A 16,463-nucleotide genomic window follows, 5' to 3' on the forward strand; every position below is an offset into this window, starting at 1 on the left:
TATTTAATTATCATTCACAGGTTAACAAAGGGGTTCGATGGAATGATTTGTACATTTGACACTAGGAAATGATACTTGCTTCCATAGGATACTTGCTTTCCATATGCTTTCCATTGCAGTGTGTATGAATAAAAACACAGGAATAAGCCATGGTGCTAATCATAATCAGAGGCACGTTCAGTGGTGACCCGAGAGAAGGCCTTTTTGAGAAGGTTCCCAGGCTGTGGAACTCCCTCCCAAGAGAGGCTAGGTTTGTTCCCTCTCTGCTGTCCTTCTGCCAACAGGCAAAGACCACTTTATTTAAGAAGCCCTTTCTTTAGCTTGTAAGTGGGTCTTTCAGGTTGGGTGTTGTTTTTATTGTATTTTAATGTATTGTTTTATTTTAATCAATTTGAATTGATTCTGTAAGCCCCCTTGAGTGCCATTTTTGATAGAAAGGGAAGATACAAATAAAATAAATGCAAAAAATATTATTAAAATATATTATAAATAATATAAATAAATAAATAATACTGTCATAACACACTTTTAACATAATAGTACCTAGCACCTGCATAGTGCATTTCAAGAATTCCAGGCACTTCACATACATTCTCAGGGCCAAATGTGATGGCAGCAGGTGTGTGTATTTAAATATGGAATTGTCCCAATCATGTTCAAGAGGTAACTTTGCTGATTTTAACAAAGGGGCCAATAGGAAGTGTACCTTGAACTTTTCCCCAAGTGCGTAATGCCCAAGTTACCTTTACTGGGCTACATCCAACATAACACGAGCAGGTTTCCACTCATACGGTGGGATTTTCCCTTCTCCTCCTTCCTGCTGCACTCCCTGTCCCGCCCCCATCTGCTCAGGGGTCCCCCAACCCTCTGGAGCACATTGGCAGCAGGGAGGGCACATGAGACCTGCACGAGGGAGGGGGAAATCCATTCTACTGGCAGACAGACACCACTGGATACAACCCAGTCTTATCACTTTGCTTACTCCCAAGTGAATGTATATAGGATTTCAGCCCTAATTAATTCAAGCCTGATTTCCCATCCCACACTCTTAGCCATTATGCTATACCAATTCTCATCGTCCTCTGAACAAATTGGTACTACTACACTGATGTAAGAAGCAAATGAGCCAGCACCACTTCCAATAGGCAATATATAAAATGACACTCCTCCAAGCATTAATACATAACCCCAGCAAGTTCCTTACTACACGGGTTCTAGCCCCTTTCCCTCATTTACAAATAGTGTGTTAAACAGTGTATCACTTTTAAACAAGGGCAAAATTGTTTAATATAATTATAATTCAAGACAAATCAAGTAATGAATGACCAGGTACAGAGCTTTGTGTAATTCCTGGTGACAAATATATTTGCATATTCACTCCAAGAAATTAATCTTTGTATTAATTTCATTACTGACTGGATAAGGAGTCACCCATCCCCAACACAGGAATGCTTGAAGACTGAACCTTGTTTTACTCCCTTGTTCTCCAGGTTTATTCTTGATCTTTTAAACAAACACTTAGAACTATATACAACCAGAATTACTGGTGTACAACAACTGTATAAAGTTCAGAGAATGGGAGGCTTTACTACCTAAGGCTGCTCTGAGCTTGTAATTAACTAGATTAACTAGTTAACATAATTAACCAGATAGCTGGTCCCTTTAAGCCTAGTTAATGAAGTAAGAAAAGCCATTATAATTATTGCCCCATTCTGTGTGCGAGAAGCTGCTGGTATGATAGTTTGCAAAGCACAGGACCATGTCTGGTGTGAAATAACTTTTGCAATTCTTTGTCACCGGAGAAAACTTCACTGTCTTTCAAAGGCCTTATTGTTCGAAGAGATACTATTGTGACAAGCTCCAATGCCAAGGTAAAATGATCCATGTAGCCAGGAGTATAATTACATGTGTTCAGACTTGGTTCTTTTTCAATGCTCAAAGCTATGCAAATAGGACAGTTCCAACAACTTAGATAAATGAATAAAACAATGCTATTGGTTTAAGGTTTACAACCTTTGAATGAAGCAGCTGCGTCGACTGTAATGGAATTCACCTAGTCCAGTTATTAGAAATGCCCTTAAAGGGCATACATATATTTCCTTCAAAACAATAGCTGCAGGACCTTTCCAACCATTACGCTGGGTGAGGTAACTCATCTCAACTGGCAGATTTTGAGGTGTCTTTAAAGGGCAACAAATTATTAATGATAGCATTTATTTTTACTACTGGAGGGAGATAACATTATTTGGGTTTTCTGCTTAGGCACCACAATGACATGAACTGTTTTGGAACATCTGTACTGTTCAGTAAATCAAGACTTTACCCTAAAATTACTTTGTCTGCTGCTACAATAAACAACATTACACAATATTAATTAATGCACATAGAATTGCTACCTACAGTTCCAAACTGACTTCCAGTTCCAAATAAAATCATCCATGTGTATATAGTAAAAGGATGAAGGGACACTTTTACTACTTTAATGTAGTCCCCTTCCCCCAAAAAACTAGGAGTACAAAAGGGTGATTAATGCAAGAAATCAACACCCAACTCATCTTTAGCCCCAGTCCAGAAGGCATTTTTCTACATAACTGATTACCTTAAGGCTAAAACAAAAGTGTGAGAATTAGTATCAGAAAGAGAGAGACGAGTGCTTCTAGATGAAGCTTTTATTGCAGAATTGCCCTGCTTCATTCGTGGAATTTTGAAGGGGGTTCAAATGATGACATCTTCCATTTTTAACCCTCCCATGTTTTCCCACTGCTTCTTCCATCTTTTTTCTTACCATAGAAAATCTGTTAAGGACGGATAGACAAGATAGCCGCACAATGTCTTTTGATTGTTAATTCTAAGAGCCACCCATCTGACAGCACCCATTTGACACACAGGCTGCAGTCTGAAGCACATTTACCTGAGTGTCAGTCTCATTGAACTTAGCAGAACCTATTTCTGAGTAGATACGCCTAGAACTGCACTGATAAGAGTTGTGGTAGACTTTGTACAACAATCGTGGGATTGTAATTCCCATGCTGACTCTAATAATGCCCTGAACTGCTATTTAGTAATTATATGGGTGTGCATCATGGTGGCAGCTAAGCAATATAATGCCAAACACTGATGTGAACCAAGAAACGCACTCCCCATCTGCTCAAAAATACTATTATTTTAGTAGTACTTCTCTCTGTGTGTTTTAACTACCAGGATCAACATCACCCTCTGAAGAGCTCTGAATTAGGGGACTCCTCTTATCCAAAACACCTTAACAGATTCTTAGAATGAACTTTGAAATAAATTTAGAGCAGATTAAATGCCCATAAGTAAACCCAGGGTACTCCCCCCACCCCCAGTCAACAGGAAAACAAAAATCAAGGTTCAGAAAAATGTGTGAAATAAGGCTTTTGGGGAAAACAAACTATGCTTCTGAACAGGTGGGGAGTGCATTTCTTTCTATGTTTCATACTCTGTTTTACTAAGTTATTGTATTTTTATGATTTAAGTTTTGTTTTGTGAACTGCCCAAAGAACTTCGGCTGATAGGTGGTGTAGAAATGTAATAAATTAATTAAAGTTCTTTCCCAACTCAATAACTACAGCCTGCCTCTGTATATGGAAGCAAAGCCTTCCAGGCACCCTTGAACCCATGGTCCCTCTGCTTTTCAGAAAGTATCCCCTGCTCACATTCCCTCTGTCTGATGTGCATGTGCCCATCAAAAAAAGAAAATGAAAAAAGCCTTTGTACTTTTGTATTAATACCATCTGGAATAACCCACCATCCCCTTGATTCACTAATGCAGATTTTAAGTAAAACAGAACAATTCGGAACCCACTCGGGCATGGGCGACACGGCGGCTAAGAAGAGCTGCTGAGGGGGGAACCAAGCCATAAAAAGTGGACAGTGGAGGCTGGTGGCTCCGATTTTGGTGGGGTTGCACAACCATTCTGGGTTTCAGTCAGAACCAGCCAGAACTCTAAAGGAGCTATCCAAGGCTCTGACCAACCCCCAAAACAAGTCCAGCACCTTGGACACCTCCTTTAGAGTTCTGGCTGGTTCTGGCTGAAAGCCGGAATGGATTCTCAGCCCCACCGAAACCGGAGCCACCAGCACCCACTGGAAGCGGATGAAAGTGCCCCGGGAGGTCCTGAGGGGAGGAGAGGAGGGGGCAGCAGGTTCGGGGCCGTGACGACCCCCACCCCACCCCCACCCCGGTGGGCCGGCGCGGTCCGCTCGGCGGGGTGAGGGGAGCCGCCCGGCTGGAGGGGGCCCCCGGAGCAGCGAGCGGGCTTCTCCCGCAGGCGCCGCGCCAGGGCGTCACGTACCTCCGCCGGGGCGATGTGGAACGCGCCGGCTATCTTGGCGTAAAGCTCCCGCACGCTGCCGAAGCCCTCCACGCGCCCGGTGGGGCTGCCGTGCGCCAGCTGCGTGTGGAAGACCAGCCGGATGGGGCCCTGGCGCGCCGGGGCGGCCGCTGCCCCGGCCCGAGCGCCCGCCACGCCGTCGTCGCCCTCGTCGCCTCGCCCTCGCGCCAGGGGCGCCTCGCCTTCCACCAGCGTGGACGTCTCCTTGGACCTGCCGTTCTTCTTCTTGCCCCTCAGCCCCAGCGGCATCTTCCCGCCCGAACGCAGCGACAAGGAGAGGCACAGAGCTGCCGCCGCCACCTGCTGCCGCTGCTGCCGCAGGTCTTTCCCAGCCTCGCCTGGACTCTGCCCCCTCAGGCGGCGCGCTCCGGGCGCGCCCACCAGGCGGCCAGGTGATGGCATCCGGCAGCCAATGGGCAGCGGCGCTTTGCGCCTGGGAACAACCTTGCGCCCAGACTTGGCAGAACCAGGCTTCCGCTTCTCCTCTCGCCGGCTTGCTATACAGCGTGCCAGCTATAGGCAGGCCCGCGCAGGGCCCTTCACCCTTTCCTGCTGCGGTCCTTTCCTTCAAGCGCAGTCCTGATTTCCTCACAAGTACGGCCCTCCCTCCCTCCCATCAACTCCCTGGTTTGCTCTGTGGGGTTTACTGTCTAGGACTGGGTAGGGAACCGGTGGCCTTCCAGGCGCTGCTGGGCCACAACTTCCATCGTTATGTATTTATTGATTTGCGGTGGCTTAGTGGTTAAGGCGCTGAATTGCAGACCGGAAGGTCAGCAGGACAGCTGTTCGAGACCCGAGTGCCGCTTGACGGAGTGAGCTCCTGTCTTCAGTCCCAGCTCCTGCCAACCTAGCAGTTCCAAAGCAAGAAATTGCAAGTAGACAAATAGGTACCGCTTTGGCGGGAAAGGTAACAGCGCTCCGTGCACCTCGGTGTTCAGTCATGCCGGCCACATGACCACGGAAGCGTCCTCGGACAGCGCTGGCTCTTCGGCTTAGAAATGGAGATGAGCACCACACCCTAGAGTAGGACACGACTGGTTGGGGACACCGTTACTTTTTTTTTTTTAATATTTATATACCGTTCCACATCTAGAACAGAGTTCTGAGCGGTGAACACAAAAGATAAAACAGCAATTAGATAACAGTGAAAGATCAGTCATCCCTAACCATTGACCGGATGGCTGGGATCAATAGGAGTTGGAGGCCAACAACAGGTCCCTCACCCCTGATCTAGTAAGTGTGCTTCAGTGTGCCACCTCGGTCCTTTTGGGAAGAAGGAGCCCCGTTGAAATCAGAGGGAGAAATCTAAGAGTCTTGTGGTATTTCAAAAACTAGCAGATGTATTGTAGCACGTTTTTGTGGACTGGGGACAGGCATAAAGCTGCAGTCTTCTACACGGTTCTCTCAATGGGACTTCTGTGATAACATGCATAGGGAATGGAATCCCTGCAAAAATAAATGTCAAACACAGTGCCAGCTATTTTATTGTTATTGCCTAGGTTTACAAAATCTGTTGTCTTTGAATAACAACTTCTCTCTGTTTTCTGTTCAAAACAGGAGTTGTTTGTGTGATGATTGCAGGCTGAAGTGCACAGCAGAGGATAAAGGGAGACTTCTAGCAAGATCAGAAACTCTTTGTCTCTGCTCTTTTTCAGTGAGTCAACTACTGTTAAGTGACCCACTGACTACTGTGAATGATGTAGCAAAATTATAATCACTGTAAACAGACTTCACAGTTCAAAAGAGAAACAACCTGTGAAAGATATTCAAACAAGAAGATATGTGGAAATCCAGGGATTCCTTACATGCTTGATTAACAGTCTCCCTCTCACACCCTGGATCTCTGTTGCATGACACTTACTGTGCACCATTGTCTCCAATTCACTTTCTCTTCCCTTTCCCTTGCAATCCAAATACATTTGCAATGTTAATGTAAGTGTGTGAGTATTTCAGCTCAGAAGGGTATTTTAGGATCAAAATTCCTTCCATTTAAGAGAAGAGCTAAGGCCTTTACACATGTACGTGACAAACTTGAGGCACCCACCTTAATGTTCTTAAAGAGTTTGTACAGTCTCACATATTATGCTTGCTTCTTCATTTACATAGCACTGTCAATGGGCATGGCACTTCACAAGAGTCGAAACGGACAGGGGGCTTGCAACCAATAATTCAGCATAAGGCGTGAACGCAGGAAAAGGAGGAAAACGGACACAGGGGTAAACAAAGAAAGAATGTATGTTATTTCAGTTACATATATGTAGACTTAGGGTGCTTCCAGATGGAGGGCTTCTAGCACTACCAATTGGAAGGCATTGTGCAACAATTCTTTTTTTCTTTAACAAATATACTGTGGTAAGGAAGAGGCCAGATGAAGCAGTGGGAAAATATGGGAGGGTTATGAGTGGAAGACATTATTTCAACTCCCTGTAAAATTATCTGAATGAGGCAGGGCAATGGCACTGTAAAAGCCTAGTCTAGAAGCATCCTTAGTTACAGTAGGGTATGGGAAGGCTTGCAGCATAGCTTTACACACCCACATTGTCCTCTAGTCTTTCAACCCAATTTTCTTCCCCGATTTGCCCTATACTGGTAAGATAAATTATCTTGATTTTATTATGAATACAGTTGTAATGTTTTATGATACAGTGTTGAAAAGGCCAGTTAGCTTAATTGTTCCATTTGCTCCCATGACTGTATAATGCTAATCTGCACTTGCATGACAGCATGCGGAGGTGTGTATGACTGCTTTGCTCTGCTGTCCCCTCCCCCATTGCTGATCTGTTATTTTATTACTCTGCCCTAGCCACTAGTCTGTTCATCCCACGTTTCCCACTTCCCCATAGGAGGCTGTGACCTGCTTTCCTCTTTACCATCCTACTCCATTACAAACAATATGTTAGCCAGTGTGTATAGATGCTCCCCCTCCCCCATGAGGTTAATTGATACAAGGATCCCTACTGATTCAAAGATCCCAGTACCTTCTCTTTTTCCTCTATGTCCTTCATTTTGTCCATTTTCAGTCTGTACTCTGCAGCAATTTTCATACTGTTTTTGCAATTAAACATGTTGTAAACGCATCATAATCCAATAACTTCAATACATGCTTTTACTCCCATGCCTCCATATATTCCCGTCAGCACTCCAAAACTTTATCAAATTGATCAGTAATCTTGCTATCTCTTTCACCAACTCTAACCCTCAATATTACAGGATTTCTTGCAGCCAGACCTCTCTTGCTGCAGTTTCTTGAAGGATGTGAATGACCTCACTTGCTACATCATGTTATTAAACCTCAAACAACTTGTAATCTAAGGTTGCCACCTTTTTCTGGCAGGCTGTTGTAGCTTTAGCACAGGTGTGGGCAACTTGTGGCCCTCCAGATGTTTTGGCCTACAACTCCCATCATCCCTCACCACTGGCTATGCTGGCTAGGTCTGATGGGAGTTGTACGCCAAAACATGTGGAGAGCCACAAGTTGCCCATCCCTGCAGCTGTGAGATGGAGTGGCATTCAATATATGAGACTTCTACCGCATGGAAATGCAGGGATGAGAAAGTAGCACCTCTTAGACTTCTGACGCAGCATAATATGCACAGAAACACTGCGAGGAAGAGATGGCAAATGGCTTCCCCCTTTCGTCCAGAAACTCTCCCTTTGTCATCCCCTTCTTCATGTTTACCACACAGATCCCTTACTGTCTTTCAGTCTTCTATTAGATTTTTGTTAACTGTCCTTCCCCTTCAACCATCCTTTTCTCAAATATCAACCTCTACCATGCATCCATCCTTTAAACATTCACCAAGATCCTAAATCCTCTGAATTAAACTGTATCGTGGCATGCAGAGGATTGTATGACTCTGGATTTAAATTGTAAAACAATGTAATGGAATAGAACGTTGACAAACAATAGTGAAATGTATATGAACATCCCATAACATCACAGCAATTCACTCAATGGTTGAGGGACAGGTTCACAGAGAAACAGGCAAACAGATTCAGGTAATAGCCACTCTATAAGTTCTTACGAAGTGGTTATTCTTATCACAAACAGTGATATCACTTATAATTGAAAACAATTTAAAGGAAATAAATTAGACCATTTATTTTAGAAGTAAGCAACTGGGGGGAAATCTTCCATCCACATCTTGAAATGGAAGAACTTTAGAAGTCTATTCTGTTCTAGGATTTCATTTTGCAGCAATAAGGCTAAACATATTTTTAAAAACCATCATTGTGACTAATAAATATTGATCAACACCACCACAGTAGAAAATGGCATAAAATTATGGAGACAAGGAATCTTGCCAATCTTCATTTATATAAATTATTTATACTGGCTGTTCAGGACATTGCTATCAATTATATTAAAGGTCAATAGGACTACTTTACAAATCTCCAAAACATTTTTCTATTATGTCAACTTTATCTTAACTTTAGACAATCTATCATGCCAAGTTTATAATTTGTGAAAAGTTACACTCTGCAAGAGAATACGTATGACGATCATTGATTCATATAGAGCCATCAGTGTTCATAGCACTTTACGGAGTACAAGAGGACATCTGTGCTCCAAGTAGCTTACACTGTAAAATCATTGTTGCTTGCAATGTTGGGGAAATAAAGGAGGAATGGGAGGGAAATGGGGCAGGAGTAAACAGGGAAAGAATATGCAGTCTTTTTTAGGTAGATAGTGCTAGGCTTAGTTACAGGCTAATTTACAAAAGAGTGTCAAACTAGGACTAGGGAAACTCAGGTTCAAAATCTCCACTCAGCCTTGAAACTCAGTAGGTGACCTTGGGCTAGTCACCATTACTCAGCCTAACCTACCTCACATTTAGCTTGCTGTGAAGATAAAATGGGGCAGGGGCGGGGGGGAGGAAACTATGTACATTGCCCTGAGCCCCATAGAGCAGGGGTGCATAACCTGTGCTTACAAGACCTTAACTGCAGGGGCCCTGCCCCCTACTCACCACCACCCCACAGATTTCCTCATAGAATTGCACTTTCCCTGCTGCTGCTAGATTGCCAAGATGTGTGTGTGCGCACATGCACGTGTGTGTGCGCGCGTGCATATGCATGGCCCCTGAACCAGCATCACATGCAGCCCTTGGGGCCAAAAGGGTTGTGCAGCCCTACTGTACAGGAAGGGCAGGATTAAAAAATAAAAATAAAAATGACATAAAATGGAAAAGGAATAAAAGCAGAATAATATATTAATCAGATTCCATGTTATAAAATAGATAAGTTGCTACTTTAGCCAGTAGTTATCCCTCAACCACTTAATCAGTGTCTGAAGTAAGGAAGCCAGTTTTGCCAACACTTAGTAGGCTGAAAAGTTTGTTATTGCTTTTTCTTCATGTAATAGAGAAACTTTCCAACCAGGAAGTCATTTTGGGCTTCTCTACACAGAGGCTTTTTATCTCACAGCTTTACCAGGGTTTCTGCTTCTGGATTCTTTGCAGGATTAAGATCAGCCCTTTACATGTACTTCCCCCCTTTTTTTTTTTCCACCCGGGATTTCCTTTATCTGCAAATTCTGTATGTTTCATTATACACTCACTAGATGGCGCTGTGGTATAGCTGCTGTTATATTGCAATTTCCTCTTTATACGAAGAAATTCAACTCATGAAATTTAAATAGCTCATTATCCCTGATCTTTAAAAAAAACTGGGATAAAGGTAAGAAAGCACAGGAGAAGATCTGGTGGTTGACATCATGTAAAGGACCCACAAACATCCATGAGTAACCAATCTCGATTGCAGGATAAAAGCTTCATATAGAGACTCCCTTAGACTATTGGAAAGTCTGCTTCTGAAGACTGCCCAGAAACTGATGCTAGTGCAGAACACAGCAGCCTATCTTCTTAGAAGAGCCAGCCACACAGAGCTTATAAGTCCGATATTAGCTTAACTTTACCGCAACCTTCCCCAACCTGGTGCTTTCCATATGTTTTAGATTTCATTTCCCATCAGCTCCACCCAGTATGGCCAATAGTCAGGAATGCTGGGAGTTGTAGCCCAAAACATCTAGAGGACACCAGCTGGGAGAAGGCTGCTATACTGACTCAGCTGCCTTTTGGCTTCTGGGCAGAATTATATTTGAGAAAGTCCTCTCCTGGGTAACTCATTGAGACATGATTTGTTTTAATGGTTGCAGCATGAGATTTGGGTTTTCTTGGCTTTTTAGTCAAGCATTTAGTCAAGTTTTAAGAATTTAATAGGCCTTTTGAATCTTCACATTTTGTGTTTTGTGCTGTCTTATTGTGCAACACTTTGAGCATTATTGTGAAAGAAAAGACTGCATATAAATATGTGAAATAAAGCAAGTAAAGTGAACAGTGTCAGCCGAGTTCTGGCAAGAGAAGACATGGAAGCCACTGGTACATGTCCTACAGATAATAAACCCTGAGCTAATGATTTTCATAAGATACTTACTTCAAAGCTTCACTTTGGTATTCCAGATTCACAAGTTCAAACTTCATAGAATGTTCTCATAGGATTCATCCTGATACAATGCAGCCTCAATGTATACAAACATGGGATAAATATCCATTATAGCTCCATACTCAGGTACTTCCTTGCACCCTTTTGTCATGCTGTGGTGCATATTCAGTATTTGTAAATGGCTTTGCTAACATATGTACAGCATAGACTCCAACTTTATATCATAATTTCAGTGTTCTACATAGCTCCTTAGTCTTAGATACATTTGACACTTTTTCCGTAATCAGACACTATGGCTGCAATCCTATACACACTTCCTGGGAGTAAGTCCCAGTGGACCCAATAGGACTTACATCTAAGTAGACATGCACTGTTAAGAGCTCATTCAGACATTATACCAAACCATTGTGTGGTATTACTAGAATGAGAACATAGAAGTTCACGTGACCCCTCCTCTCTTCCCTCCATACTTCCTGTGTTCGCCAAGATTAGAAACTTCTGATCCTGATTTGTTTTAAAATATTAACTAGAAGGCTCAGTTACTGGCAGTAAGATCTTTAAGCTACAATATGCTGGTATTCTTTTGTATTTTTGGCCTCGTCCACCAATGGAATGCAGCCCCCAAGAGCTTCTCCAAAATTGAATTCAGCCCTCAGACTGGAATATGTTCCCTACCCCTGTGCTAAAGGCATCTAACCCTGAAGAGATTGCATTACTTTTCCATCCTTCAAAAAAGATGGAAGCAGCACAGGGAAAATACAGAAGAATTACAAATGTATGATATTGGGCTGAGGTTTTATTCTCACACGGAGGTTTTATCCTGCTATTGAGATTGCTCACTCACAGAAGTTTGCAGGTCCTTTTCATGATGTCGTCAACTTCCAGGGCACATCCAGAGGTATTCCCTGGTTATTCCACGTCAAATGGATCCAGAAATAATGGAGTTATTTCTAAAATATATATTCATATAAAATAATGAAGTATTAAAATATGCTGGATTGTTGCGCTATTAAAATAGCCACTAGATGGTGCTGTTTCATTGAGTATATAGAACCTTGAAAATCAAAAATCAAGAAAGGCTCCCCAACAGTAGGACTGCGGATTTTTTCTTTAATGTAAAGGCCGCCGTTAGGTAGGCACCCATAAAATATTTATTAAATATGAGCGAATAAGTCATGGTGATTCCACAATAAATCCTTCCTTATGTGGAAGCACCTTCAGTATGTAAGACAAGACTTGTAACATCCAAGCTTATTGTTTGCCCTTCTTGTTTTTGTAATGCTAAACCATGGCTTAGCTTTATTTCTGAATGGGCTTTCTGCATTCTGACTATCATATGGACTTTAGCCAAGGGATATGCCTCTTTCAGTACAGAAAACAAAAGGTATAAAATACAGGCATCCGTGAAGAAATGTTGATGAGGAAAGCATGGGCGGGGGAGATGCATTATTTATCTTCAACAAGAACTTTGGTTTTTAATTAATCTTGTTGATTGTAGATAAGTTCCCTATCTTGTCTTAAGGAGCATTTATCTTAATTCAAGGTGCATAGAGATTTGTGCTACTTGGTGAACACAGATTGACTTAAGAATAGTAAAAATATAGTATAACAAAACTCAGCTGCCCTCACAGGACAAAAACAAAATGCTGGGAAAACTGTGTCATTGGGATTTTAACTTCAACCAAGTATACTAGCTCCGGTTTAGACAGAAAAAAGTCCTCCAACTCCCAGCATGTTCCAGCCAGCTATGCTGGCCGGGGAATGCTGGGAGTTGTAGGACTTTTTTTCTATCTAAACCTGCATAGGATTGTGCCCCAAGTAACATACAAAACCAAAACATGGATATTCTTTAAAATTACCTTGCAGCTCAAATATTTTGTTATTTACATAGTGCCATCCATGTGACTCACACTCTATACAGTAACAAACAAAACATGTTCCTGCATGAAGGATCTCCTAATCTAAAATTAAAAAATCTTAAATTACTATCTCAATTTAACCAACTTAAAAAATAACTCTCCACCTTACAAGAATGTTAGTTGACTGAACCTTATTTGGAATAGTAATGTAGGAAGACTATTGAACTGTGATTTTAACGTATTATTTCAATTTAAAAAAATTTAAAAGTAAAAATGTAATCAGAATTTAAGAAAAGTTATATTGGAATACAATAAAGAAAAAGCAAACTCGGGCAGCTCACTGCTCACCCCTAACTCCAGAATGTTTATGAGCTAGTTAAAACCCACTGCTCCCAATACAGATCCTTAGGTGCCACTGCTTACTTTTTAAACCTGTTGGAATGATTGTTTGCAATGTGGTATCTTCTCTACCAGCTCTCCATGTAGTCTGAGACTGAATTCACTTCTTGTATGCATCTCTACCTTCTCTCCTCTCAGAGAAAACACACAGAGAGAAAACACATACTTCCATCCAATCCAGATTCTAAATGTGTTTTGAAAGCACATGACAAGCTCCCTTTTGAACATATGCTGCTGTCAGCACAGGCACATAGGATTAGGAACATAGGAAGTTGCCTTATGCTGCATCAGACCATTGGTCCATCTAGCCCAGTACTGTTGACATTGCCCAGCAGTGGCTCTCCAGGGTTTCAGGATGGGAACTGTTCCAGCCCTACTGGGAGATGGCAAAGATTGAACTTGGGACCGTCTGCATGCAAAGCATGTTCTATACCACTGAGCCACAGGCCTTCCCTAGGCCCTTCCCAAGGATCACAGGATAGGAAGTCTTAGAACAGGGGGTTGAGCTCACAGCATGTCATCCATGCTGGCTAAAGTTATCAGACATGTCCAAAGGATTGTTTTTAAGAAAACTGTTCATAAGTAGATGTTTATAGAATTATACCCTATGAAGAGCAGTGAGAATTTTTATTCTGCTCTCATAAGATCACAACTCAGGATTACCCAAAGAAATTGCTTGGCAGTACATTCAGGACAAATAGACAGAAAATAGATCATACAATGCCATCTTATAGAATTAACTGCTACAAAATATGGCTACTGGTTTACATCAGACAATTTTGGCAAAGACTGAAAGCCATGGTACCTACACAGAACTTTCATATTCACATCTCTTTGAGCCATGATGGTTTATAACCTACTGTATTCCCCCCACGATTGGACAAATAAGTTACTGTGTGTAGCTTATTTTCCCCACCCTTGCCCCTCCTCCCTCTACAGTCCTCCTGCTCGGCTGGGATGATATCCCAGCTTCCTTTGTGTTGGAAACCATGTCCCAGCGTCCCAGGCACTGCTGCTACATCACCTGCATCTCTTTGGCCTGTCTCATGCTAGACGTGTATTCTTCTGTCTCTGCCGGATCCCTGCCATTATTGGCGCATTGCCAATCATTAGCCGCTTTTTCACCACCCACACCACCCAACCAGCAGCCCCCACTCCTCAAGGCGTTCCTTCCTGCTCACTGCAGTTTTGACTGCTCTTGCCAAATGACTCTGTAGGTGATCTTGAAACCACTCTTTAAGCCATTGTGGAGTGCCAGACAACACACTAAGCAATGATGGTTTAAATAAACCTCCCTGCAGACCATGGCTTATCAGGGTGGCTCATTTTGGCTTAATAAACCACTGTGGTTGGGGAAAACTGCTCACAGACAACACGATAAACCATGGTGGCTTTTATAAGCTACTGTGAGTAGCTTATATAGACCACCATGGCTTAAAGAGACATGCAAACTCAGCCAGCGTTTCTCTGAATACCAGTGGCTGGAGATGGGGAAACACTGGTGCCTTCATGCCATGCTTGTGAGCTTCCTGGAAACATGATGCTGAATTAGGTGGATCCTTGATCTGTTGCAGAAAGATACTTCTTATGCTCTTAAGTAAAATGTATCCTACCAGCCATGTAAGCCTATCAGGTGCTCTGCCTGCCTGAGAATATAAGAACAGGAGTGTGAGCGCATTTGGGAAACTACAATACATGGCAGGTGGCTTGCATTGTTTGCTGCATCACAAGTTGTGCAGGCTAGTATTAAACATTTAACGTACACAAGTTTCCCAGGATGTCTCCAGGACCCTGTCATATTGCCTTATTTTTAGGGGTGTATGAACCCCACTTACCTGAGACCGCAGGGGGGAGGCAATCCGGTCCTCCCCCCAGAATCCTCCCCGGCCAGCTCCGCTCCATGGCGAGTCCACACAGCCGCCGGTCTTCGTCCGCAAATGGCGTCCGGCGTAGTGAATGCCATTTGCGTCCTGCACTTTACCGTGATAGGCTACGTAAATCTTTACATAGCCTATCACGGTAAAGTGCAGGGATGCAAATGGCGTAGCGGACGCCATTTGTGTCCGCAGTCTGGCAATGCGGCCATATCGCTGGGTCTTCGGAGCTGGCGGCAGGGAGGAGCCAGTGGCAAGGACTTCGCGTTGGAAGACAAAGTATGAGATTCAATCCTTCACAGACTCCGGGGGCCCGGATTCAATAGAATCCGGCCTCACTGGGGTCCGTGGAGGATTTCTCCAACATCCCTACTTATTTTAACATCTACTTGTCAATTGATCTCTGAACTCTTTATGGTTTTAAATTTCATACTAGCTGGGGAATACTGGGAGGTGAAAGACTTTTTTCTGCCTAAACATGCATACGATTGCATCTGAAATTTTTTTTGTTTTTGTTTTTTACTATGGAATGCTGAAAACATACAACCCAAACCTATGTATGCTTACTCAGAAGTAAGTCCTACTGAGACTGCCTATACTTTTATAGTTCAATTTGCAAGAGTTTCTACAAAAAATAATATTTTGCACTTGGCAAGAGAACTTTTTGGGGGGCCAACATGAGACAAAGTTATGTTATTTCCAGATTACACTAAAGAAATCTGACAAAAGGCAATTTACCAAGGTGAGAAATCAGGCAAGACAAATGAATCTGCAATATCATATCAAATATCCTGCTATATTTTGCATTCTTTTTGAAGGCAAGATGAAAAAAAATTAAATCATGAAATGGTGGAGGCTTGGCTAGCTGGCGTTCAAAGTAAGACACAGGAGACATCTTCCCCAGCCTCATGAGCTGGGAACTTCTCAATTATTGTCCTTCAGATTTGTTTGGGTTATAAGGTCCTGGCAGTATGCCAGTCCAGAGGACTGTTTACATATATCCCCTTTTTTCTCTTTTTCTTACTTCCTCTTTTTGTACATTAGACATGATATACTGTATAATAAAATTCCTGTTTGTGCATGTATAGCTATGTATACAGATTTAGAAATGACACTATCTAAAATATAGATGGCATAAAATTTATTAATGATTTATTACTACTTATCCTTTTAAATTTCCTTCCTTTTTATTATTTTTACTATCATTATTATGAGACTTTTATTAGTAATATTTTTGGCTGGTTATATGTTAACTGAAGGGCAATATATGGTTAGCGGGAATGAATTGTAGGCTTGCTGCCTTGCTATAAGACTGATGATATGATATTGAAATGTAAGGTTGATTATATATGCTGTACTGAATTGTAACATTGGCAATATTATACCTATAACTTTTAAGTAGAATGATATTTGAAGTTTGTGTGTAATGGAGTTTAAAATTTAATCCTTTTAAGTAACTTATATTTTTTCTTTTTCTTTCTTGCTTTCTTCTTCCTTTTCCTTTTTCTGTTTTTTTTTCTCTTTTTCATTAT

The 16,463-nt window shown here is 42.3% G+C and overlaps 1 protein-coding gene across 2 annotated transcripts in view; it reads right to left on the bottom strand.

Annotated features, from left to right (window-relative positions):
* The window catches only part of GIPC2 (GIPC PDZ domain containing family member 2), a 42,909-nt gene extending 38,214 nt beyond the window's left edge, over positions 1-4,695 (bottom strand). For both annotated transcript variants that reach the window (XM_084852145.1, XM_084852147.1), the window contains exon 1: positions 4,317-4,695. In XM_084852145.1, coding sequence (XP_084708271.1) covers positions 4,317-4,604 — 288 coding nt within the window. In that variant the 5' untranslated portion in view covers positions 4,605-4,695. The remainder of the gene's footprint in view (positions 1-4,316) is intronic.
* Between the last annotated feature and the right edge of the window lie 11,768 nt (positions 4,696-16,463).

Source organism: Heloderma suspectum, chromosome 4, assembly GCF_057233095.1.
Source record: "Heloderma suspectum isolate Gila_16-S chromosome 4, 16-S_ref, whole genome shotgun sequence".
NCBI classification, from domain to species: domain Eukaryota; kingdom Metazoa; phylum Chordata; class Lepidosauria; order Squamata; family Helodermatidae; genus Heloderma; species Heloderma suspectum.